Consider the following 25,948-nt stretch of genomic DNA (forward strand, 5'->3'; position numbering starts at 1 on the left):
CGCTAAACCAAATTGTCTGCAAACTTCTAACAAGACTTTTTGACAGCCAGAATAAGTTCCAGCTCACCCAGAACCCAAAGAGGACGAGCACGATAGAAAGTTGACAGATTTGGTACAAATATGGTTTATTAAATACATAAACCAGAGGAAAGTCAGCGTTTTTATTACTATTCTGGTCTTCCAATGTTAATTTAAGGCTAGTTCATCCTTCTTGACATCCAGTGTTCACTCTCGTTCCTCCAACATGGCAGCATTGCCCAGTCCAAATCCTTTTGGCCCAAAGTTTTTGGCATAGCAAACTGAGAAGAAAAATAGAAAATAGCACAATAAATTATATACTTTATGTTACTGCTTGTTTTGAATCATACCTTTACAGTAGATCTCTCCGTCCTTGTCGGTCACTGTGGTCGACTCCAGACTTTTACCACACATAGCACAACGGAAGCACGTTTTATGCCAAGGCTGCAAAAAAAGTTATTCAGAAATAGTCATGACATCTTAATTTTACACAAAAACTCAAACAGTAATGTCATTTCATTTGGCCCAGTCAGAAGTCATGAAAATCAATAGATATTATTTTATCAGTTTATTGAGTGAAACAAAATAGCTGATAATGTTGAGCGGACAAAGTCAGAGAGCTATGAAAGTATCTTATCCTATTTTTCTTACCTTTCCTGCTCCCATCACCTTCTCTGCCGCGTAGACAGCTTTGGAGCAGCGAGGGCAGCGGTCAGAGCTACCAAACTTCTGGGAAAACTTGTTAGAAGTGGAGTTTGTGGATGTTTGTCGTGGTTTAGACCTAGGAAAGAGGAAATAATGGCATTTATAAAATTTGGACCCATTCATGCAGTGGTCCCCAACCACCGGGCCGCGGACTGGTACCGGTCCGTGGATCATTTGGTACCGGGCCGCACAGAAAAAAAATATATATATATATATATATATTATAGACGATCAATTAATTCAGGTCAAGACGCATGACATGTTTCCCCAATAGAGCCCGCAAAGTTAGCAAAAATGAGTAAGAATTTATTTTGAAAAATCTAAAAAAATTGAGGATTCTCTCCCAATTACATCCGTCGGCGCACCTGTGCCTCTTGACGCAGGTGAATTCAAGTCAAGACGCCCGTCCCGAAGCTGAAAACCCTGCTTCCCTTTCCAACGGGATTTTCTGCGGTTACAGCGACCAAAACAAAACTACGGAGCAGATACTTAATGGTGAGTTTTATTTGTATGCGCTTTGTATTTGTTTTTATGCCAGTCTTATCTTTTTATTCTATTGTATTTATATATTAATTATAAATTTATTTATTTATATAAAGGCCGGTCCGTGAAAATATTGTCCGTGGCGCAAAAAAGTTGGGGAACGCTTCATTAATGGACCAATTGTCCATTCAACTTGTTTGTGAATGTAAGTCACGTGACTGATCGTGTCTAGGTATACAGTGATCCCTCGCTACTTCGCGTTTCGTTTATCGCGGCTTCACTACATCGCGGATTTTTTTTTCAAAATTAAAAAAAAAACATTTAAAAGTCAAAATAAAATTTCTAAATTGAGGAAACGTGTCTAACCTTTAGGACAATTTAGTATTGCTCCAAATGTTCGTTTATATTCCTTTAGAAGTCCGTTTCCGTCTGTTAGTATTTCGTGTCTAGGTATATTTTGATCATACTCATCAGACTGCTGGTTGGCATGTTCTCCAACAGGATCTGAGCTGAGAGCTCCAGCCCCTTGGCCGTATCCATATCCTTTTGGACCATATTTCTTGCCGTAGCAAGATTTGCAGTAGATTTCAGACTCATGCGCAGCTACGGTGGTGCTGTCCAGTCCTTTCCTGCAGGTCACTGTGCAGAACAAACAGAGAGGCTGTCAGTATGGTCTGCGATACTGTTTTTTTTGGACCCGATACCAAGTAAATCAGGGCCAGTATCGCCAATACCAAACTGTGTAATGATGAATCCGGTTTTGTGGCCTGTTTGACAAAACTGAAACTAATTTCGATCTGATATTGATACTGGTGTGGTTCTTCTTGATCTAATTAATATTTGGATCTATTCGCCCACCAGTGTCTGGATATTATTGCAGTAAGATGACAATTTGGGAAAAAAATGATCATTAAAGAATATTGTGTAGCATTTGTAGCCTATTATTAAACCAGTGTGACCGGGTCTGGCCACGTTGTCAAACTGGAGTGACGGTTAAACAAAGCCAGCAGCTAGCAAGTTTTATCAGTCAGCAGAGCCATTACGCATAGTTAGATATTGCATTTCTATTCATAGCAAGAGATGAAAGTGCGAGGTGAAGCTGGGAGAAAAGACCACCAGTGCGCAGAGGCACGGGCTTATCTCGGAGGCCTTTCAGACATCCCAGTGGAACAAACTAGTCATCACGTAGTCTTTGGTTGCAACCGAATCTTGGGCAGATAAACAAATACGGTCAAGTATGGGAAGCCTGGACAGCTGCAGATGGTAATGTGACCTCCAAACATGACCTTTGCTTTTTTGGGATGATGAGAGGAATGGCAAAAGTGTTCTTACTGCACATGAAGCAGGTTTTATGGAAGCTCCTCGCATTGCACTGGATCTCCTCTGCATGATAGACGGTCTTCTCGCAGGCTGCACACTTTGCACCCCCTCCCCAGTTTGGCATCTAAGTGGACAAAAATGTTTTGGATTGTTTGGGGGGATGTGGTCCAAGTGGGACTTTGTTAAAGCACACGTAAACTACACCGATGGAAAAAATGTTGGTGGAAAAAAAATGGTTGGCTTCGCAACACTTGTCGAGATGAATTGAAATACTCATACTTCAGATGAAGTTATTTTAATTATTTGTAAAAATAAATGTAATTATCATTTTTTGTACTTATCCAATTAGTATGTAACGGAATACTTAAGTAGTAAATGATGTATAAATAATTGCCATGGAAGGTTTACAGAAAATCAACATTGACTTTTAACAGGCAGAGAAAAAATAATCAATAAACTCTCATCCAGTTTTATTTCCTTGTTACCTTCAGCTAGGGCAGAATTGATTTTGAACAAAAGACTGGAATGTCTCTTAAAGGTCTTTCCCAATGAATACCTTTCAGTGTCTGCCATGTCTGATACCTCACAGCTATGGTATGTGAGTATTATATAAATAGAAGCTTTACAGAAGCCAGGATCACAAAAAAAAAAAAAAACGATCACAATAAGCGATTGTTATATAAAACAAATCAGAGCTTACCTTGATTTTCGTCCGTGCGCTCTTGTGGCGTTGCGCGTACCGGGCTGGCTTAAATAAGTCCCAACTCACTATCGGTGGTGACGCCTCAATGAAAGTATCCTCCTAAAATAACTTGTGACTGAGCCAAGCCCTCTGACCCTTCATCACAGGCTGAGTGAGGCCTTGACCGTCAGCCGCGCAAACATTTGTTACCGATTTCCAGAGCGACGCGGGTGCCCGGACTCACAGCTGCATGCGGGTTTAGGGATTACCTACACACAATAAACTAGGGCGGAATTGATGACCGTGTTTTGCCGCGCTGCTATTTTAACACCAGATGAGTTGAATGAATTTAGATGTATTCATCCAAGTGGGAAACTGGATATTCGGAGTGACTCATATTTGAATGCTAGAGAAATCATTTAGTGCGTGAGAGAACTTCTGATTTTGGACTGGAGGTGAGGGTCACCCTCTTAAACAGACAATCACATGGTACATTAATCAAAACTACCATTCAAACCTCTTGACAATTTATAATATTCAATTAACCTATAATGTGTTTTTTTTTCAATATCTGAAGAAACATCATTCAAGATAATTTGAGCAAATGCCAAAGACACAAACAAGCGACATGATCTCAGACAATGTTTTTTATGTTTGACATATTTTTATGAAGCAGGATATCAGAGATTATTTTTGTATAAATTAAGCAAGTAATCAATATGTAAGATTAAGTCTATATAGAATTAAACAGAAGTATTTTTACATACTCATTATTTCCATTGTGAAAGGGTAATCATACACGTACATACTATGTGCAAACACTTCTCTCTTTTTTTTTTTTTAACATTGGCGACGAAGAATCAGTCAGGGCGGTTTTTAAAACTTTCAGTCAAAACAAAAAAAACCAAAATAACCATCGGATTTAGGCGGGAGTTAGACGAGTGGTTTGCTCTTGAACATTTCAGAAATCAAACCAATCATACATTAGCATGCCTGAAAAACAAAAGAATGGAAAAATGTTTGCTGCCACGTATTGAATCTCATTTGCACTCTCCAGAAGTCAAGACCATTGCAAAATTCTAAACAAAGTCATGGAGGGAAAAAATAATGCATAAAACCCCCACCCAAGCACAAACAAACATTATACAGACATCAGAGTGTTTCTTCAGTGTTGACGTCCAGTTTTCTTTGAGGGATGTAAGCAGTTTTAGGGGCTGCCTGTCCACTGGGGGAGACCACTGCAGATGCCAGAGGGGACAGGGGGACCGGTGTGTGGAAGAAGCTGGGCTGGGGGAGTCCCGTCCCTTTGGGGGTAGTCATTAAAGGCTACAAGCAAGGAGAAAAGACACAATGTTCATGTTGGGTTGGCTTTCAATTGGGTCTCAATCGGTACCTGTTGAATGCTGATTAGAGCCACCGGGTGCGAGGACTGCTGGACCGTCACGGGCTTGATGAAAACCATCCCTCGCTGCTGCAGAGTCAGAGGGCTGAGCACGGCGTTCGACCGCTCAGGAGTCTGAGGTGAAGCGAAGGTGTTCCCGGGACTGGAGCCGGATATTAGACCCAGGTTCTGAAGGGTGAAGTTGAGGATGGCGGGACTGGGGCTGTGAAGACGTTGGACCTGCTGGTTCGGGTGCGGAGAGGTGGTTGTAGATGGTCCGTGAAGACGGAAGTTGGTGGGAGTCACTTCCTGGACTGGGGGTGGTCTGGATCCTGTTTGAGGTAGAATACGGTCAGTTTTATATCGCAGCTTTACGGTCAACGAGCCAGAAATAAACCAGAAGTAGTTATTTACCCGCTGTAGGTGTTTGGTAGACATAAGCAGGAGTAGATGGCTTGTTGTTTTCTGCTGCTGATCCCTGATTTTCCTTGTACGTGACAACAGGTTGCTGGGTGAGTGGGATCAGGTATCCAGCTGGAACTAAAGTCTGATACAGTCGGAGTAATTAATAATCTAGAATCCAATTGTTTTGGAAGTTTTGTGCGTATGGTCTCACTTACCTCAGTGTTAATTTGCACGGGTGTGGTTCTGACAGGCGTTAAAGCCGTCTCGCAATCAGAAGTCACCGCCTTGTCATCCCTGTCCAGAAAGGTCTCCAAGCTCTGCTCCAGTGTTTGCGCAATCACGTCACTGCCGGGAGTGTTGATGAATTCTGGGTCCAGGTGGAGGGCGCGAGGGGAGGGCCGGTTGGACAGCTGACAGCTGCGAAGAATCTTCAGACGGGCTTGAGGGACGTGAAGTGGCTTTGGGGAGGACTCCTGTAGTTGTGACATTTTTTTTTTTTTTATTGCACCCTATCCATTTTTTTTTAATCACATGCAAGTGTGTTTTTTTTACCTTGAGGATGGAGTCAGTCCGTCTAGTTTTGGAAGGGCTGCTCTCCGCAGCCGAGTCCGAATGCAACCGTTTGACCAACGAGGGGCTCTCATCCGGTGCCCTGGAAGCGGGTTGGATCTTGGCAGTGGAGCTGCGCCCTGTTTTCTCCTCAAAGGTCATGGAGCGTACAGCGTAACTGGTCGGCTGCGGTCTGGCCAGATTGTTGGGCCTGAGAGACGACGGGTGCATATAGACAGCGTAGGGTCGGCCGCCCGACTGCGGGGGTAAAATGACGGGGATGAGGGGGGAGCACTGCGCCGGGATGTAGGCGACTCTGCCTGAAGGCCAGGAAGCCAGAGGGGTGCCGTGCACGTTTGGGTTCCCGCCAGCCTTCTCGTTTGGAGTTAGGCGGGATGCCTGAGGCGGCTCCGCCGGGATGGAGACGCTTGGCTGAAGTCTCGCAAACGTCGTCATTGTCTCGGCGGCAACTGCCTTTGGATGGTTGCCTCTGGTACTGCAGGAGAAGTCGGCGCAAATACAAAGTGAATAATACATGACATGAGGGAGCGAGGGTAGGAGCTCTAATTTCAATCTATTTACCAAATGTATGCAAGGAAACTTACGCTGACTCCTGGTCAAGCTTAATCTTGCAAATCGCAGCAAGTTGGGCCATTTTGCTGGGAAAGTCGCTGTCAGCTTGGGGCAGGAAAAAAAAAGTTAATACTAAAATCAAAATAGCATTGTTGTCCCCACGGAATTTTTTTAGCACCTTTGGCAGGACTGCTGGGAGCCGAGCTGATCTTCCGTCGGTCATCTTGAATGCTCTTGGCCAGCTTCATGAGAGACGGGTGTCGGGTGAAGCTTCGTTTCGCCCCGGGTGGTGATGAAAAGAGGTTTTTGGCACAGTTTTCCACAGACGGGCGGGACCCTAGCACCTTTGCTTTATTGGGTGGACACATGGAGGGGGCGCTTGTCACATCTCGAACTGTTGAACAAAATCATTTGAAAGTATGTAACCTTGCGCCCATTCAGGAGGTGCAGACCAGAACGTCCTCTTACCTTTCACTTGTGGGAGTTCGTTTGGGCCGACCCATTGGAATGCCGGCTTCTTCCCTCTCTCTTCCGTTACGTGGACCTTTTCGATGAGTTTCAGGCTCCGCAGCACATTAGCAATGTCATAAAGTCGGCGCACTTTAGCTAGAGACACAACATAAACAAATGCTGGCTATTTTATGACCTGATCTTTTTTTATTTTTTCCCAACTGAAGGGACAGTCAAGTTACACTCACTCTTAAATTTGTTTTTGTCCTGATCTGCTTTGGGGTCCTCTCCAATCAGGATTTTGGCAGCCACATCCAGACTGACCACAGGAGGATTTGAAACCAGGAAGAGCATGACAAACTTCTGGCTCATCACTCTGAGAGATTTGTCCTTACGACTATTAACAGAAGCTGAGGACAAAGAGAAACTAATTAGTCATGTTGCATTTTTAAATCCAAATAATAGTAGTCCAACCTTACCTGCTTTGAACTCCACTCCAGGTAGCTCCACAAAATTGAGCTCTTTTTGTTCACCGTTCTCCAATTGCATCGACTCTTGGTTCTCCTTCTCTTCGCTATCGATGTCAAATTCTTTATCCAGGAAGCGCTGTCTGATCTGTTGCATCTGCTGGCAGTACTTTTGCTCCCCGCCCACTTGCTTGAGAACAGCCAAGGTCTGGGCCAGATTGGTTCGACCGTGCCACGTGTAGCGGTTCTTTGCAGAACGGCTCACTATGTGCAGGCTTTCCAGCACGTTCATGATGTCATAAATGCGACGGCGCTCCACATCTGTGCCAGAAAAAAAAACCCATGAAAGATGCAACTTCAAATCATGCATCTACTCATACACTTGATTGACATACGGAGTTCAGTGGCCACGTCATCTAGGTAGATTTCATTGTTGGCGTTAGGGTCGGGCCAATCCGGAAAGCAGTCCAGGAATTTATGGCAAAGCAAACCCAGACTCTTTTCTTTTCTGCTTAACAATTTTTCAGACTCATCTCCATTCTCAACACCCTACAAAAGAATAATAACAAAATGTAAGTGCTTGGATGTCTGTCACAAGTGTACAATTCGTATATAATATTCTATACCTGTGAAGAATCAAGAGCTTTGTGCAATTCAGGGCGCGGACACAGTTCCTTCTCTCGGTTCCTAATCTCCGGACTTGCAGCACTGATGAGCATTTTCAGGTTGGAAGTTGGTGTCCATGGATCAACAGACCCTGATTGTCCTGCCTTTTTAGGTGTTGTGAGCGGGCCCATGATCAATTGTATTTTCAAGGATTTACCAAAAGCAAAGGGGCTATTAAGCCATCATCCACCTTGGAATAGAAGAGAAAAGCAAATTTCATATTTTAATACTGTTGCTATTGATGTAAACTCATTTGAACTTTCTTAGAATAGCATACTAATTTTGTTCGTCTGATTTCAGAATAAAATATATTTTCATATTTCCACATTAAATGTCTCAAATCGATATTGTTTCAAAAAATATGAATCAAAAACTTGTGCTAAATATCAGTTTGTGGTTGGCCCTCAGTGACGTTCAATCCGTCGAATCAAAAGCCAACTCCCGCCCTTTTAGTCCGAACGAGCCAATGAGAGCGCGCCAAACAGGAAGTGGACCGGTCGTCCCGCGCAGGTAAACACTTTTTGAAATCCTTGGCGCGGAATGAGTCTACAGCGGAAAAAGGCAGAAACGTTCGCAGTATTGCGCCAAATTTAGCCCGATATATCACTACAACATCAAGACTGCCTCGTTTAAATATGACTTGTTCTAGAAGAGGGTTGTAACTTGTTGTTGCGACAGATCAAGCTGTCGTTTCCAAACGCGCGCTGACGTGTTGGTTTATTCCCCCGCCACGAAACAACTATAACACGTCTTATTTCAGAAACAAGTAAAACACACTTAAAATAATTCCATAATCTCAAAAACAAGGACAACACTTACCAAATTCTACAATAAAGCTTCCATCATGGTAATCGAATACTTGATTCGCGTTATTTCTGAGATAAATCCAAATGTTTCATAAAGTATTTGTACATTAAGGGGAAAATGTACGTAAAATATAAGAGCTTGAAGAAACCGAATGGCTTTAAGATCCCAAATCCGCCGAACAAGTTGGGGAAGTTCCTCAGTGGACTAAAGTTGAATCTGAACGTTTAGCGCTGCCGGTTCGCGCATGCGCACTGACGAGCCGCGACACTTCCGCTGCGTGGGTCACGAGACTAATACTGGACAATAGTTGCTGATACCAGACATACAATCTATTATAGGGGTTTTAACTTTTAATCTTTTTTTTTTATTCAAGCAGAAATGTCGGAGATTATATTAAAATCAACATTGCACAGAAAACCATCAGCAACATTTTCAGTCTAATAAATAAAAGGAAGCCTGAGATTAACCCTCACTTTATTGACAAATATGAGAAACAACCAAGTCCTGTAAATGATTGGTAGATCTCTTTTTCTAAATGAATTGGCTAAGTATGAAATTCAGCAAAATAAAGCAGTCTGTACTCAATGGAAAGTCATTTAAATATATTTTATGGGTAAGGGCACGCACCACTTTCACAATTTTAATGAGTTTTTATAATGTCCTCTCTCTGGGTGTTGTTGTCAAAGTGCCGTTTCGTCTTTGTTCAATTCAAAGGCACTGTTCACATCATCGTGTGTCTTTTTTGCTTCTTTTACAGAGCCATCCTCCAGTGATGGAAATTCACTATTTGTTTGAATTGTTCCAAAGCCACGGGACTTTTTATAGGCTTGGTATCCTGTGGAGAAAAATGCAACAGCTCTGAATTGATCATCATCATCATCGAAATGACCGTAGCGGCAACTGTTAAATGTTACATTTATACTTTTATTGTCATGAACATTGATCACTACCTCCAGCCTTGTGTCCTCATATATTCTCTGTTTATTTTATTATTTTATGATACAACTACAGTTTAGCATTAAGGGCACATGTCTCTCCCAATTCCTAGTTAACCATTTGAAGAGCCGTGACTGGTCTTGAACAGTATCTGACTTTCTTTCATTGCCATATCTGGCCGTAACGACTGCTTCTTAACCTCAGCCTGTAACAAAACAGACAATGTGATAGACTAGGAAAAAAAAAAAGTGGTTAAACGCTCTGTGCAGTCCAATTTTGGAAAGAATTTTTTTCTGGTATGCAATATTCAATAGCTTACCTCGAAGCTTACCTGTAACAATCAGGAAAGACCACAACAGCTGAAAGATGCTATAGAGAATGGGAAAGGCAAACATGATCTCCAGTTCAGCGGGGCTGAAGGACAGCTGGATTATGGTGTTGCACAACTGGGAGTTTTGGAAGCCAGTCTCCACAGCAATTGTCCGGCACCTAAAAAAAAAAAAAAAAAACTGATAATCACTGCATATGAGCAGAGGAAAACTAAAACACACTTTTTGTGCTGATGCAAAATTATGACCAAGCTAGTAGCCTACTAGTACTTAACATTTTGAAAGCGTTTACATCATGAACTTTACCTGTACCATGGTTGACCCACAAAGCGGGCCAGAATGAAACCCATCCCAAAACCAATAAAGGGGAAGACAGTCCCGATGATCCAAAGGGAAGGGTTAAGGTTCCAAGAATACTCGTAAACAACTGCCCCAAGCACAGATACGACGACAAGGAAGCTAAAGCCTGTGACGGTCCCAACCTGGACAAATCATTCACAATGTACAGTAATTATCACTTTGTCGACAAGTACAATCCAAATTCCCACCTTTAGGATCATTTGAGCTATGTGGGGCCACTTATGTTTAATATATATTCCTCCAGTGATTGGGACAAGGATGGCTGCAACAGTGATACCTGAGGAGGAAACCCAAATTCACTATATTAGTTAGCAAAAATGAGTAAAAATTTATTTTGAAAAACACAAAAAGTTTGGGGATTCTCTGCCAATTACATCCGTCTTTGCATCTGTGCCTCTTGACAGGTCAAGACGCTCGTCCCGGTCACCTGGCATGTTACCTCAGTCGAACCCGAGAAGTTTGCAAAAATGAGTAAGAAAAAGAGATGTTTGGAAAGTTTCTTTGGAAAGAGGAAAAGACCCAAAGAGGAGACAGATGAAGAGGCTACAACTTCCGAGAGAAAAAAAAAAGATTAAAATCAAGGCGGAATATTCCGAGATCGCCACAAAATGTTATGCAGTTACAGCGACCAAAACAAAGCTACAGAGCAGATACTAAATGGTGAGTTTTATTTTTATGCGCTTTGTATTTTGTTTTATGCCAGTTGTATCATTACATTCTATCGTATTTATATAAATGTATTATTTATTTATATAAAGGCCGGTCCGTGAAAATATTGTCTGACATGTAACCGGTCCGTGGCGCAAATAAGGTTGGGGACGGCTGATGAGTGCGTAAAACAAGATTTTGCTTTGACAGTATTCAGATATCTGGCTGCCAGTACTTAATGTGTTTTGTATATTTACCAATTCTATCGTATGGGATTTGGATGTTGCTTGAAGTAGTCCAGGTGGAGGTGTATACAAGCAGACATAGTGGCATCATCCCCAAGGATAAGACGGTGGAGCAGGCTGTCATACTAATACTGAAGAGAAGGGAAATCAAATTGTGATTGTTTTTGGGCCCAACAGACCCAATAGTCAAAAACGATAGGATAAGTTACTTTGAGTCACACAACATAGCAGCAACTCACTTGAGCCAGACACTTCTTACCTTAAGTCCATATCGCCATCCAGGAAAAGACAGATAACATTGGAAGAGGATCCTCCAGGGCAGCAACCCAGAATAATGATGACAATGGCCTCAGCTGGTCGCACATTGAAGGCAATCGATAAAGCAAATGCAGTGAAAGGCATGATGCCAAATTGAAAGAGGAAACCGATAATAATGCACCAGGGTCTCCTCAAGTGCCCCCAAAATTTTGGGGCCTCCACGGCGCAGCCCATGCTGAACATGATTATTGCCAGCAAGGCGGTGGCCACAGTGCTCAACGCCAGACTCAATATTGAATTAAAGTTATCTGGTGGAACAAGGCAGTTGTCACCGGAGCAGATTGTCGCCTCAGAGAGGCAGGCAGCAAGTTCTGCAGTTGTTTCCGTGAATATAGACATCTTGGGGATGTAGTGGCAGGAAAAAAAAAATAAATCTCTGGCTGGTCAACTTTGAGAGACTGGATTTAAATACTCGTCAGCCTGCAATTCTTAGATTTGACTGGACCGAAACTTTTATTGTTGTTTTCGTTATCCAATAAGATGATTTAACAGTCACTGCTCTTTGTGCCTTGGCTACTGCCCAATAATAGTAGAAATGGGAAGGAGTCATTGTTATGTATTATAAGGTCAATGTTCACTGTAAGCGGTCATAAAAGATGTATTTTTAATATGTGATTGCATCATCATTCTTTTTACTGCTCTTTGGCCTTTTGGTAATTTATGGACCGGCATGTCCCTGTATGAACTGTAGTAGCTAATCTGATTTCTCCTTTTGGATTTTAAATTCTCCTGACATATGTGCATTTGACCGCTACGCGGCGCTAAAAGCCTGCCTGCGTCGTGTCGCCATAGAAACCAAGGAGCGTCTTCGACGTTGAGGGAGAAACACACGAGTGACGTCATTTTACATGCGCGAGAGGAAACGCGTGGGACCCCGAATGGTACTTTAGGGACACTTGGTAAATTAGAATACTCAAATTGGTTGCGCGGTCGACGCATTCTCATGCGTAAAATAAGAAACAAACCCGGTTGTAGTTCTGTTTTGGCACACTATGCAAGTTTTTCATTCGAACTACGGACTTTCAGAACAATCTTAATTCGTATCTGTCAAGGGTGTACCCCGCCTCTCTCCCACGCAACGACGTAAATTTTCGCAGCCCTGCCCACTCAAAATCTCCGACAGCACCTTAACGCATCATTTGCTCCGTTCACAGACCAGGGGACAGCATCACGCATAAGACATCTTCTCCGCGAGGACGAAACAAACCGAGAAGTTCAAGGTAAGAGTGATTTTTATGAAAAAAGAAAAAAACAATCTTGTCTAGTGTTAGTTAGTCCCCGTAGTTTGTGTGTGCATTATTTTTCCAACACCTTATAAAAAGCTCAGCCCAGAGTATATTTTCGGCGCAGAATGTTCTGCAGGGATGCTGCAGTGTAGCTCCAACCTTCGACAGATTGGAACACTTGAATTCATTAAAAAAAAAAAAAAAATTGCATTATGACCATTCGCCTGAAAATTATTAGAAGACCGAAAAAATCCGACTAAATTTGTCCAAAATGTTTTGACATGCTTGTGGTCAGGTGGAAACGTGCACACCTGAGGGACTCAAACAAATTCTCATTTCCTTTTTGCTCTCAGCCAATAATAAACAGCGAGTCCAATTTGCACGTACATGAGGATAACATCAAGTAAAAATGGTCATGCGTGACGTTGTGAGTAATGCGCTCAATAGTTTGGCATAAGCGGCCAGCTCCTTGCTAAGCAATTATAATATTTTATTATATTTTATAAATTTGCTTTGTGTTTTCTACATGTCTCCTAATATATGACTCAAAATGAATTTATGCAAATTAGAATTACTTTGATAGATTATACACCCTACAAATCAGACGAAAGACTGGGAGGCTACCTAACTAATGCAACAATAAATATATATCAGCGCTAATAATATGTTGATGTCAATATTTGTATATAAGATTGCCTCAGTGGGCGACCTAAAAAAATTGACATTTAATTTAGTGATTGATTTAATATGACTGCTGAAAGTTAGTTCTGAATCCCAAAATAGTGGTCCACTAATTGTAGACTTTTGATCACGATTGTGTTCATCTCTTTTGAGATGTCTAATTGTTTTGCTTCGCCTATTGTCTTCCTCTACTCAAGCAGCTGCTCCCTGCCGGACCTTTGAGAGTGGCACCAGCTTTTGCGTGTTGTCTTTCATAATTGGCGAATGCTACTTAGGAGCATCTGAGGCCCGCCCATGTGTTCCTCACTGACTCTTGTCCAAAAGAAAGGATTATGATCATAATACCCTGCAAAATCTCGATGGCGGTCTTGGAAGAGAGGAGAACCCCGCCGTTCTCTGATTTTCTTCATCTGCCTTGACGCTCACTTCAGGCCAGACCGAGAACCGCGCCAAGAAACCGTGAAGGAACGCTATGCGTGTGTCACGGCTGGCGGCTGAGGCAGGACCCTCTCCGAGATTAACTCTCACCTATTTAATGAAGCAAAGTTGATGGACAGACATTTTTCGGATCCATGTTCACGCTCCGCTGCAACGAATCGAGTGGGATCGAAATACCGTGAGTGTGTATTTCACTTGACGACCTGTGCACCAGCGTGAATATTATGGGAAGATGGAGGCTGGGGCAGAAGTTTGTGCAAAACAGCACTCCAGGAGGAGAACTGTCCAGCATGGCTTGGAGGACCAAAAAAGGGTGAGTTCTCATTTTTTTTTTGTGTAAGATCTCACATGGCTTTTACACTGTGAATATATTTGCAAAGAAATATCTTTTTCAAAGAAGTCAACATGAACCAGAAAGTATGACAAGACAAATTCCAAACTAAAACGGTGGTGAAAGCATGAAGAATCGCTGAGGTCGTCTTGTGACGCTTTGCGGTTGTGTAGGATTACTTGGGCCTTCCACCAAGATGGATGAAGTGGCTCCTTTTCTCCTTTTCAGCTTTGCTCGGCATTTTCCACGCTGTTGAATATGATTCTCGTTGTCGTTTGAATTATCGTAATGAATAACTAGTTTGGGTCCTTTCCTCCTTTTCATGTGCAGTTTATTGTGCTTATGTTAGGGTGTGGCCTTTATGCGTTGCTGTTGAAGTCACTTTATAATTTGAAATTATTGATCTGTTTGTGAAATTACTCACTTGGGAATATGTCCAACATGAATATGAAGCGCCGCATCCATAAAGCCGAGCATCCGCAGATGCAAAATGACACAAGCATTTGTGTCCTGTGTTCTCCGAGGCTTGATATTTATGTAATCCCAGCCAAAGTGGCTTTGCGGTTACCATGGCGACCAAACCTAATACCATTCACAAATTGAGTTTTTGCCCTTCTCGTACGCTCAATGAGTTATCCGAAGCGACACGTGTCGTTTCCTTTTGAAGCCTCGCGGCCTCCTCAAAAGCGAGATGAGGTCGGACACTCACCCGGGAATTAGACCGAGCTGATGCTCACCTGAGCCAAGTCAATTGAAAGAGCCAATATGGCAGATTGTATATTATCGGAGTATTACGAGAGGTTTCATATCCCCCTGACAATTACCTCGACTGCGTGAGTTCAAGATTCTATACGTGATACCGGCACCGGCGCATGGTAATTGGATTTTGTTCACTTTGTGGCTTTCCTAGCTCCACTGCGCCCCACAATCATTTTTTTTGAAGTAGCAATCATGGAGAGCAGAGAATGTCGAAACATCTCACTGGGTGACTTCAAGGCTTTAGATATGATCCAACGCTCTCACTTGGGAGTCCATTAGCATCTTCAAACCTCTTCAGATAACCTCAACAATAGAATGTTGGAAATTTAAATAGATTTCTTCTCATAACAAACGAACCCTATATTACATTTGAGTCAGTTTGAAATTGCTCATTTTAGCGTACATTACCTGAGTAACAAAGATACTGTACTGGAAATTCAAATAAAATGTGTACAGTAGGTTTTGAGAATGTAAAATAAAGATCTTGACATTACATGGCAGATGAATTTGTTTTGGGGGAAGGAAAATTTGACGCTAATTGTTCAATCAGAATCGTTGCAAATGTATTATTTCCTCTTGTCATGACTGACTGCTCATTAGGTGGTGTTTGATGGGTGAGTTTCTTGACGATAATGAGATGTACCGTAAATGGGTGTGCTGCTGACTGCTTGGCTCTCCTAAAATGTGAAGAATCGCAATACTGGCACAGAATACTGCAGTATTCTTGATTTCTTTTTTGCTCATATCTTTATAGTCAGAGGAGCTTCCATGATATGGATGGAAAGTTGTTTGACTTTGCTAAATTGTTGATCAAATTCTCTAAACCACATGTGTCAAACTCGAGGCCCCGGGGGCCAGATACGGCCCACCACATCCTTTTATGTGGCCCGTGAAGACAAATTGTGCATTAAATTCAGATTGATTGCTCTTTGAGCAGCTCTGCATTTTCAGTAAGAAGTTGCTGCCAATTGTCGGCCAAAGCTTTAGTCATTGGTTGGATTGTCGCCGAGAAAGGGGAAAGCTTTGAAGGAGCTGACAATTTATCATTGAGAAGGGCTTGATTGATTGATTGTCTTGTGCTATCTGAAACGAATTCGAGCAAAGAGACTGGCGAGTGTTTTTAGCCTTGGCAAAAGTGACATACTGGTTTGTAATAGATAAAAGTTTTTGGGCAATTTTGTATTCAAATTGCATAAACATGCCCCCCCCCCCCCCCCCCCCGAGGAAAACAAGTGTTCCTTAAAGCATTCCTTGCAAAGCAAAGCAGGCAGCTGCAAAAAGAGAGCGAGCCAGCGTTTGTTTTGCTGAAAGACAACGTTAGCCCATTCATGCAGCACTGACAAGTGTTGGGGGGCTTTGGACGCGGGTCAGTGGGCGGAGGTGGGACCCCAGTTGAAGCGTTGGGGGTGGGGTCGGGTGAGATGCTGCAGTCGGGAGGCCGCTCGGCCCCTCTAAAGCCATCTGGCCGTCACCCTGCGCTCTGAGGGAGGATGAAGGACAGGTGGCTGAGACCAGGATGCTTTTTGTGCTTGACTTTTGCAAATCAAAATGATTGCCTCATAGATACGTACTAACATTTAGAAAACGGGGTCTATAGTCGCCAGCATTAAAATGAAGTTAAAAAATTGTTAAAAAAAATGTTTCAGGACAAAAGTCAGTCAGGAGGGTCATATATATATATATATATATAATGATCATCATCATCATTCTTTAAATTGTTTAAATATTTTTTTATACACATATATATATTTTTTTATTTCTTTCTCGGTGGCAGTTTCCAATGTTCTATTTCCGTGAGTGTGTGGAGTGTGAGCAGAGAAATGCTGCTGTGAGCGATGCCCCCAGCAGGGTGTGTGATGGTCCGGCTCACTCTGCTGGAAAAGAAGTCAACTCAGTGTTTTAAATAGATTAAACAAAAAAAAAAAAAAAAAGTAGCTTACAGTATTCTAACTCGAATCCTGTTTTTCTTCCTTATAAGGACAACGTGTCAAAGTTGATTAGTGAATTTGCATGCTTGTAAACATGGGGAAAAAAAGCTTCATTTTTTTTGTAATTGTAGTTATTCCAGATGTGAGGAATCTAGCATTTCTGTTTGGAATAAATATGAATATATTATAACTTCCCGTTGATATCTTATTTGATATTCGTATTACATAGGATCTGGCCATCTTGAGGATTAGCCCCAGGAGGTCATTCCGAGCTCGGCAAATTGTTAGCCCTTGCATGATTTTTGCAGACATGCTGTAATTGAGTCATTTGGTTCCTCGGGGAGCACTAAGCTCGGCATTAAAACACATCATTGTCATGTGACACCATCTGAAGCGATCAATTGAAATGAATGGCACATTTTAGCTTAGTAATTGTACAAGGATTTGGAGCATTCCTTCGGATTTTTTTTTTTTTTGCAGCTCCTCCTATCAGACAGCAGAATATTGCATCATATGTGCAGCTGAGAATCAATATAATAATCTCCACCACAGCCTTGACAACCCTGCAGATCAAAACGATCTCAGTGAATATGTGCTCTGCGTTCCTAATTCGTCCTAGGTCTCGTCAGCACTACGTGCAAGGGACTTTCAATGACTTCCTCCTCAACCTGGCCCTCACGTGACCTTTGCCATTGCAATAACGAGGCTATATTGTTACCATGGAGACACGTTCTTATTGTCCAGACTGGGAGGAGACAATATTATGTTGACTTGAATTCGGGTCGGCTTCACTTCGCCGTCTCTTCCACGACGACCCCCAAGTCTCGTATCAATTACGCACATAATCAATAGAGGCCCTCTGCTGTTATTGATCCAGGTGTGTCGTATGCACAGCTGCCGGGCTAGACTGTGGCCTCCGGCTTGAAGTCAAAGACCAAGCGAAAGGTTCTTGATCACTAACACCTGGTTCCCCTCCGCCATCTCCAAGATGGATGTGAGAACCAGAAGATCAAGGGGATCAACGTGATCGTCGGTGCCTTGTCCTTTCCAAAGCGCAAACTCATCAGTCTTCGTGAGGTTATATCCAAGGCAACCCCAACTGATGATTATTCTAACCCCGCCCCCTTTGACAGAATATCAAATAAAAGCAGGTGAACTTGCTTTCCATCGGATCAAATTCTGCTTTGGGCTTTTATTTGGCTGCTCGGATGTTCAGCCTGAGGTCATTCAACATGGTGCAGAAGGACGTCGCCGTCATGCAACCTTAGCTCTTAATGGAAGTCTTATGAGCGGGACAGAGTCTTTACTTATGCACGCCACAAACCACACACACACCTACATACACACACAATGTATCCCCATTCACGATCAGTTGCTTTATTTTTAACTGACAGTAGTCTCACCACCATCTCATTACAAAGCACTAAATGCTTTTAAGCCTTTTACAATTAATTCTAATTGACATTCAGAGGTTGTGTGTAGATGTGTGTTCATATAAACAGCGATCACAGTTTGTGGGGATCAATGAGAAGAGCGAATAAGAATTTTAATCGATAGCATCGAGAGTTGTAGCTGATCAAATATTAATCCAGGAAGCAAGCGAAGACTGCCTAATTTGGCCGTTCTTCATGGTTGATTGATCATTTTAGCATTCGGGAACATGTTCTTCCAAAACCGAGGCAAATCATTTTAATATTAATTACTGTAATGATGTAAAAAAAAAAAAAAATCCAGAAGCTAATTGTCTCCTTATGATCCTGATTTTTGATGGATTGATTTTTTTTGTTGTTGTTGTTGTTGGAGAGTCTCAGTCAACTCTTTGCCAGTAGCTTACCTCCACAAAATAGTGCATATTTTTTCTGTATGACATCCAGAACATGCGACTCATATTCTCTCAATGTCACGTATGCAATTTTGTGAAATATGTTTGCAATTTGCTGGCATGCCAGATGTGGATCTCATTAAGATCATTAGTTAAGCCACAAGACCAGAGTCCCGTGGTAAATAGTCTGGAATGTATGCAAACACCCTTGGTGATACTTCAATTAATGAAATAGTATCACAGTATTAGATCTGAGCAGCAAGTACATGCTTTTCCATAATAAAACCTTAATTATGTACAATATTTTTCGGTTGATATTATCTTTCGCAACGGTCGCTTAATTATGATAAATGGGTACGCAGTCTAACGTGTCGGTCGCGGCCAATGTTTGCACAAATATTGATCTAAACGAGCATAGCTTCCTTGAGTAATTAATTTACATGAAGGCAACATCAGTGCATAGCAGCATTAGTGATTTACAGTTTTGTTTGGTCAGGCGGAGACAAATGCATCAATAAGCAGCCCAACTGTGGCAAAATATTATTTATTGGTTTTGGTGTCTTCAATCCCAAATGTTTTTTGCGTCGATGGTTAAAAACCTTAAAAAACCCCAAGAGCTTCTCTCTCCAGCTCTTGAATGACGGTACAGGTTGGCTGAAGCGGCAAAGTGAGGCTTTTGACCTCCTGGAGCTGCGCTGATAACGGCTCCAATGATGGCGTCTGGTCTGACTCAGAAGCTCAGATGTCGGCCTCCCTTGATGCATTGTGCAGACTGAGATAAAACTCAAAGCACTTCAACACGCAAATGTGCAACGGCAGCATGTTGTTGTTGTGTTGTGAGCAAACGTGTGCTTTGTATGTTTCAATCTTCACAGCAGCAGCAGCAGCAGCATACTGGTTAAAAAATATATAAAAATATATAAAAATAAATACACATTTTTAGGCTACTTCATTTATGCATAGTATAAAAATATAAATAATATAAATATATATAAATAGATAAATATAAATAATATAGAGAAAATATATAATATAAAAAAATAATAAATAAAAATAAATACACATTTTTAGCCTACTTCATTTATACATGTAGCAAATTAAATGTCATATTTTTACACACACAGCATCTATGCACTCGTTTTCTAGCTAGACTCGATTCATACTGGAAAATACTTTTTGTCCGTTGAGAACACTCGGTCAAGGTCACATTGGGCTCAGCAGCTCTTGCCAAAATCAAAGGCCTCTGCTTCTTCAGGAAAGCAAATGAGGCCGTTCAGATTTTGCTTTTCTCAATTTGCCCTTTGGTGAGCACTTGTGCTTCAAGGTTCTCCAGCTCAAGGCTGCAAGCAGCTCTTTTCTAGATTTAATGCTCAATTCACAAGAGAGCTTGAGCATGCGCAGATGTGTGTCCATACGTGTTGTGTGAGGGAAAAGCAAAATCCATTTATCACAACATGCACTGGGGTCAGCCTTCCGTCCAGGTCTTCTCTAATGAAGAACACAATCGAGCCAATGAGAACTTGGTTCCTCCGCGGCTGCTTCTACTGGCAGCCAATCAAAGCTTGGGCGTTCAGCGGAGCGATGGGCAGAATTGATGAGAGGTGTAAGCCCCCGGTGAAGGATCACCGCAAGCTGCCCGAGATAAGGAACGGGAAACACTCTGCTCCATGGAAATGCAATAAAGCCCGAGCCCTATCTCAGCGTTGGGTTGGCGATAACGGTCCCGTTGTGGCGTATGGAAAACAGCCCATTCAAATGCAGTGCGAAATGCTTCACCTCCACCATCGCAAATGTGTGAATGCATGAGGGATGCAATATTTCTTTTCATTCCCCATGTTCACATATAAGATGGTGATGAGGGACAAGGAGCATTTGTCCAAGTAAAAACAAATTGTAACAACCCAACTAGTGTTAAGATGAATGATTTATGGAATATGAATTAAACAGGCAGAATCAACTTGTTTTTATTCCGCTCATTGGGCGGCCATTTTGCCACTAGCTGTTCATTGAAAATGACATCATAGTTGCCAGATGACAACCAATCACGGCTCAATTTTTTTTAATAATATGTTCTGTGCAACCCAACTAGTGTTAAGATGAATTATTTCTTTGTAGAATAATCGACCTGGTGTTAACCATCGGACTGGGCGGCCATTTTGCCACTAGCTGTCCACTGAAAATGACATCACAGGTCACAACCAATCACGGCTCACCTTCAGAAAACTGGTGAGCCGTGATGAAATTATCCAAACAGCGAGGCAGATTTAACAAATGGAAGATTGCTTGTTCGATTTCTTTTTCCTTCGCTGATCCCGCGTAATTTATTGAACCTCCGTCGCTCCTGACTTTGTGTCATGATTAGATATTTCCGCAGCATATGCCTGGCAAGGGAGCATCTTAATTGGCAATTTCATGAAGGCAATTCAATCTTTTATTCATCATGTTCAGGTGCATTGGGAGAGATTTGGCTGTTTTTTTTTTTTAACCATTAACATGCAGAAATCACATTCAAAGATCAGCACGTCTGTAATTACATTGCGGAGCCCAAAAAAAAACAAAAGCTATTTTTAAACTACACTACGGGACTGTTTTCATTCATTGTGAAAATCTCAGCTGTCCTTAAATGCAGCACGGTGATGTAACAACGGGGCAAGCAGCTGCAAGTCAACCTGAGTTCACCCCAAAGTTCTTGAGTCATCCGCCCGACGTTTCACCCAAAGCTTTGAACTTTAAACCACAAGAGCTGGAGTTGGAAGTAGAAGATCAAACCATCTCTTGTGGAGGTGTTAAATTGACAGTCTTGCCATTTGTTTTCGAAACACGCTCAGATTCTCTTGTTTATCTCACGCAGACAAATGTGAATAATAATTTTCACATTCCGCATGTCCACTCCAGCAGCCCACAAGACCTTTGCCAAAGATAAGCGAAGACATTGATATGTAAATCGAGGAGAGCGGAGCCAAATGGCATGTGGGGTGGAAAAGCCACGGATGGCTAAGGGAAGGTTCCAAATTGATTTTTCCTCCGATGCACTTTTACTCATCTCAAGTGACCCAGGTGTGCAATTTCCATGCACGTGCTGTGCCTGTGATTGACGACATTCATTTATCATTGCGAGAGAACATTTACACAAGGCTTCTACAATTTGCATGTGACTTGCACCATTTGAAGTTTTTTAGCTGCAAACTTGTTGTCACTGATATCAATTAAGACGTTTCAAATTTTTTCTATGCTGTGTTTTTATCTTTTTTTAGCTAATTCCAACCTTTTCATGGGTTATCGTAAATTCCTCCCTGCTTCCCCCGCCAATTAGCATTCCACTGTTCTTTCCCTACTTTGACTCTTTCTATCTGTGTAGGCCATTCACGTTTATGAAGAGCTTTGTTTCCCCTCACCATTGATTTCCCGCGAGCGACTCGGTGTGAACAAGCCCCCCAGGCTCCTCACCCTGTTCCACTGATTTACACAGGCTGCAGTAGCATAACGTTTTTGAAACATGCCCACTTCATACGGACTAATAGGCTGGCAGCGGGGGAGTTGGACACCTGGCTGAGGGGTTAACATTTCGATGAATCAGCCGTGTTTGAAAGACGGCTTGGGATTCGACACACATGAACACAGGCGATGGTTAGATTTTTTCTCACTCCCTTAAAGAAAGAAAAAAAAAAAATCCCTTCAAGTAGGCTCAGTAATAAAAAAAAAAAAATGAAAGGAAAGTTGGACCAACTCAAAATTTCAAGGCAACAAATCGTTTGCTGATGTGAAAATTGTCTTTCCTGCATTTTCAACAAAGAAATAAGTTTTTCCAGAACTAGAAGTAAAAAAAAAAAAAAACTCAGCAAATTGTTTATGGAGGAAACAGCTTGCTTGCTTTGTTGTGCTAACTAATATTGTATGTCAATATTTTACATTTTAAACCCAAATGACTGTTTTAGCCTCCAAAACTAGCACTCTAATGCAAACAATGGGACTACTGTCTGACTCCCATCATCTGACTTTTCCATCTTCTGATTTAATCAAACAGGAACTACCCCCCAACTGCAAACATACTAAATAGGCTGGTTATTAGTCAGTATCGAAAAAAAAAAATCACATCTATTGAAGCCATTGTGAAGTCCTCGGAAGTGTCTGCTCCATTACTTGCATGCTTGTCTTTGAGTTGGTTTCTCATGAAGTGTCTCTGCCCGTGTTTCTTTTTTCGGAGCAAAGAGGCCACATGAAAGGAAACAGCATCCATTGTTTGTTCGCCCGAGCGTAATCACGTATTCATGTTCTGCCATCACAGAGTGTCGGCCGTGCGTGGCAGCAGAGAGGCTCTCGGTTTTACTCGGAGACACAATGTGTGCTTGGAAAACCAAAGTGTCTCGCTTGCAAATGCATGAGCCAAAGTCTAGCTTTGGATTTCCTGGTTTGTCTTCTGCTTTGGTATCTGCTCATCGGTTTGTCGCCTTTCTTCGCCTCCCGGGGTAATTGTGGCGACCCAGACAGTGTAACCTTCTCGGAATATCAACATGGTCTTAATGCCATCTCCTCCAGACTCTCCAGAGAGTTGGGAAAGGGAAGGACCCGTAGATTGAGCTGAAGGCAGATCAAGATGTCGATAGTGCTGGTTGAAGGGCCGCGTAACCCGCTTCAATCCTGCTCTGCGCTTACCAAAGCAAACATCTTTTTTTCCTCATTTCTGTCTCAAGTAGATTAAAAAATATATATATATTATTAGATTTTATATTATTTATTTATTTTCTTTTTTTAATCATGCCTCCTGAAAAGCATATCGTTTTCAAGTTTAGCATCCTGTAAAAATGGTTAGTCTCTTTAAAACTGAATTATATCAGGGGCTGCCTTCACTTTGGCTTGTGATAGGTGGGAGACTAATAAAATATTTAAATGTCTGCGTTAGATCCTTCAATGTGATGACATGAGCTATTGAATTTTTAGCACCGCATTGCTTCTTTTTTTTTTTAACTGCATCTTTTATGACACTAACAAATTGGGCTCTTTTTTTGGAGGGCGGGGGGGGGCAAAGTCTCTACTTTCCATCGGAAGCAATAACCACATGTAGCTGGGAAACCCTTTGAGCAGCAGTCAATGAATTTGTGCACGTGGGATCTGGCCATTGAATATACCAGCTCGGCAACAATAAGGCAAGCATCCTCGAAAGCTCATCTTCTTCATGAATAATGAAACGAGCATCATAAAAACCTCATCCCTCACTCGTGCAGCTCCTTTCCTGCACCATTATATATTTATCATGGGGGTCCCTGGAAGTGTCTGTTCTTCACTGGGCAGGTGACGCCAGTCCTCCATTGGCAAGGCTTTCATTTTCCTACACAATGTCATCTTGTTGATGTAGTTCCTTTTTCTCAGTGACATTTGTGCATATCGAGGACAATTACATTGACCAAGGGAGTCTTTCCGCTCATGTTGCAGACTCTTTGTATGCCGACTATTTCCACCAACACCCCCCAGGTAGATGTTAAAATGCGTTTCTTATGAAAATGTCATCCGTAATTAGATTGCTGTTTCATATGCAATAACAATCCTTCCATTTCTCCTTTGGGTCATTTGCAGTGATGCATATGCACTGACTTGACTTTTTCAAGACACCCATTTTTCTACTTTGACTTATAAACAGAACTTTGATACGAGCGCTGCATGCTGGCAGTGATGGGCAGGAGTTTGGCAGAGATATTTCCTCTAAAAAAAATATTTGAGCTGTTTATTGCCATACACAATTGAAGTTTGCTGCTAAGCCAGATATAAAATAAATAGAATTACAATAGAAACTTTTTCCGCTACCTTAATGCTAACACGTAATGGTAAACGCCATAGACAAGCTAACGAGAATTTTAACCAGCAGAAATTCAAACAAACGGTGCATCAACACATGTAGACAGACAATATAAGTCAGACACATATTGTTTATCCTCTGCAAAACATTTAACACATTTCAAATCTGAGCTGCCCACTCGCACAATATACCAACAGAGTACAACAATGCATGTATTTGTTTCGTCAGCCATCTTACATTTATCTTCGTGTGTCACAGAGCCCACAATTTTCCGCTTTTCATTCCTCTGTTTGAAGAAGCCGTCACTCCTCATTCTCCCGTCACGTTAATTGTATGTTGTCATCGCTGTCTTCTCGAGATGTTTCATCTGCAGCTGCACGCCGTGCACTTCATGTTGTCAGTGTGTCTTTACAGTGCAATTGTCTTGATGTTATGCTGTTAAAAATCCCCTCAGCGTTTCATTGTGAGCGACCAATTTTCATGTCACAGTGTGTTTCCCGAATTGTGCTTTTTTTTTTCTCTCATTTGTTTGTGTTTCCCTGAGCCCTCGAGCACTCTCGTTGTGCGAGTGTGTGGGAGGTCGGCGGATGCCGGTGGGGGTGTCAGAGCAGGTGGTATACCTTAGGGTTGGCACTGCACGCTTGCAATTATTTGAAAGAAACTCGAGCTGCTGGCAGAATCGAATTCCTATGAACTCATTTGGTTCAAATTATCTGCAGTGAGAAAGCACGTTGACATGGGTTTGGTTGGCGTTCTGAGATTTTGTATTATATTATTATATTTTTTTTATTGTGTACGTATATATATATATATATATATATATATAAATTAAATAATAAAATAAAAAGTAGAATAAAAACTAATAATACATAATAAATAAAGAATAATAATAATTATAACGATTAATAATAAAAAAGAATAAAAAGAATAAAAAAAGAATAAAAAAGAATAATGAAATAATATATATACTATATTTTTTTATTCATATATTATAGTTTATATTATATTTGTATTAGTGTACAATAAGTGTAAGTTTCAGTTCCCGGCAGTTTCTGAAGTGAGGCTATTCCCCGCAGAAATCAGGAATCCTCTGATATTCTTCATCCTCCATTTGTCATCGATCACAAGCAAAGGGTTGTCAGTGCTGAATCCGCCCCCCCACCAACCCCCTTTTCCAAGCCATGCATGCCCATTTGGATGCGATTGAAGCCTCATTAAATGTGACAGGTTAGCATCCCGTATGTAGTCTGGACCAGTCCAGCCAGTCGAGTGGATGACAAATTTTGGTGGAAGCCATAAATAAGAAAAGAAGGCACAGTATGTGCTAAATAAACTCTGCCCGGTGGGGGGTTCACGTTAGGTTAAGGTGGACGAGATGAAGCGGAAAGGGAAAAAAAATATGGGGATGGGGGGAGGGTGTTCATTTCCACTTGTTTGATATGTTAATACGCAACATCTTACACGACTAAAAAAAGATGGGTGTCCTTATAGAATATAAATTGTCATTGCCCACAGCATTGTGCTCTCAGTTTGGCCGCCCATCTTATGACGGCAATACTTTTTTTTTTTTCTGGAGGCAAGGACAAAAAAATGTGGGGAAGTCACATTAGGCCTTACCACTTTTTTAGCC

The 25,948-nt window shown here is 41.8% G+C and overlaps 4 protein-coding genes and 1 long non-coding RNA gene across 8 annotated transcripts in view; 2 read left to right on the top strand and 3 right to left on the bottom strand.

Annotated features, from left to right (window-relative positions):
- Positions 1 to 108: 108 nt before the first annotated feature.
- On the bottom strand, positions 109 to 3,383 carry csrp3 (cysteine and glycine-rich protein 3 (cardiac LIM protein)). Its single transcript, XM_088371406.1, has 6 exons — positions 3,227 to 3,383; positions 2,539 to 2,650; positions 1,674 to 1,845; positions 670 to 799; positions 369 to 462; positions 109 to 299 (listed from the first exon to the last, which is right to left on the bottom strand). The coding sequence occupies exons 2-6, from the start codon at positions 2,648 to 2,650 to the stop codon at positions 226 to 228; spliced, it is 582 nt and encodes a 193-aa protein (XP_088227532.1). The 5' UTR covers positions 3,227 to 3,383; the 3' UTR covers positions 109 to 225.
- LOC148401108 (uncharacterized) lies at positions 1,126 to 9,461 on the top strand. The gene is made up of 3 exons (XR_015857570.1): positions 1,126 to 1,218; positions 8,108 to 8,209; positions 9,264 to 9,461. It is a non-coding gene; the product is annotated as an uncharacterized LOC148401108 (long non-coding RNA).
- On the bottom strand, positions 3,838 to 8,748 carry e2f8 (E2F transcription factor 8). 2 transcript variants are annotated; one of them, XM_088371394.1, is made up of 13 exons: positions 8,519 to 8,748; positions 7,660 to 7,889; positions 7,429 to 7,582; positions 7,046 to 7,354; positions 6,815 to 6,976; positions 6,585 to 6,722; positions 6,295 to 6,465; positions 6,149 to 6,221; positions 5,547 to 6,039; positions 5,210 to 5,467; positions 5,004 to 5,136; positions 4,602 to 4,921; positions 3,838 to 4,534 (listed from the first exon to the last, which is right to left on the bottom strand). In XM_088371394.1, exons 2-13 carry the CDS (start codon positions 7,828 to 7,830, stop codon positions 4,361 to 4,363), a joined length of 2,556 nt encoding a protein of 851 aa, XP_088227520.1. In that variant the 5' UTR covers positions 7,831 to 7,889; positions 8,519 to 8,748; the 3' UTR covers positions 3,838 to 4,360. The 2 variants fall into 2 exon arrangements, with proteins under 2 accessions (XP_088227520.1, XP_088227519.1); XM_088371393.1 differs by having other exon boundaries at positions 6,295 to 6,510.
- On the bottom strand, positions 9,061 to 11,715 carry LOC148401110 (ileal sodium/bile acid cotransporter-like). Of its 3 annotated transcripts, none has more exons than XM_088371401.1 (6): positions 11,284 to 11,715; positions 11,037 to 11,155; positions 10,320 to 10,408; positions 10,078 to 10,253; positions 9,774 to 9,931; positions 9,061 to 9,341 (listed from the first exon to the last, which is right to left on the bottom strand). In XM_088371401.1, exons 1-6 carry the CDS (start codon positions 11,679 to 11,681, stop codon positions 9,187 to 9,189), a joined length of 1,095 nt encoding a protein of 364 aa, XP_088227527.1. In that variant the 5' UTR covers positions 11,682 to 11,715; the 3' UTR covers positions 9,061 to 9,186. The 3 variants fall into 3 exon arrangements, with proteins under 3 accessions (XP_088227527.1, XP_088227529.1, XP_088227528.1); XM_088371403.1 differs by lacking the exon at positions 9,061 to 9,341 and adding an exon at positions 9,391 to 9,647; XM_088371402.1 differs by lacking the exon at positions 9,061 to 9,341 and adding an exon at positions 9,391 to 9,647 and having other exon boundaries at positions 9,762 to 9,931.
- Positions 11,716 to 12,496: 781 nt separating this feature from the next.
- Positions 12,497 to 25,948, top strand: part of nav2a (neuron navigator 2a) — an 80,664-nt gene continuing 67,212 nt past the window's right edge. Inside the window, exons 1-2 of the mRNA XM_088371391.1 lie at positions 12,497 to 12,562; positions 13,447 to 14,000. Coding sequence (XP_088227517.1) covers positions 13,920 to 14,000 — 81 coding nt within the window. The 5' untranslated portion in view covers positions 12,497 to 12,562; positions 13,447 to 13,919. The remainder of the gene's footprint in view (positions 12,563 to 13,446; positions 14,001 to 25,948) is intronic.

Source organism: Syngnathus floridae, chromosome 3 (genome assembly GCF_059516105.1).
Source record: "Syngnathus floridae isolate MCC-2025c chromosome 3, RoL_Sflo_1.0, whole genome shotgun sequence".
Classification (NCBI taxonomy): Eukaryota; Metazoa; Chordata; class Actinopteri; order Syngnathiformes; family Syngnathidae; genus Syngnathus; species Syngnathus floridae.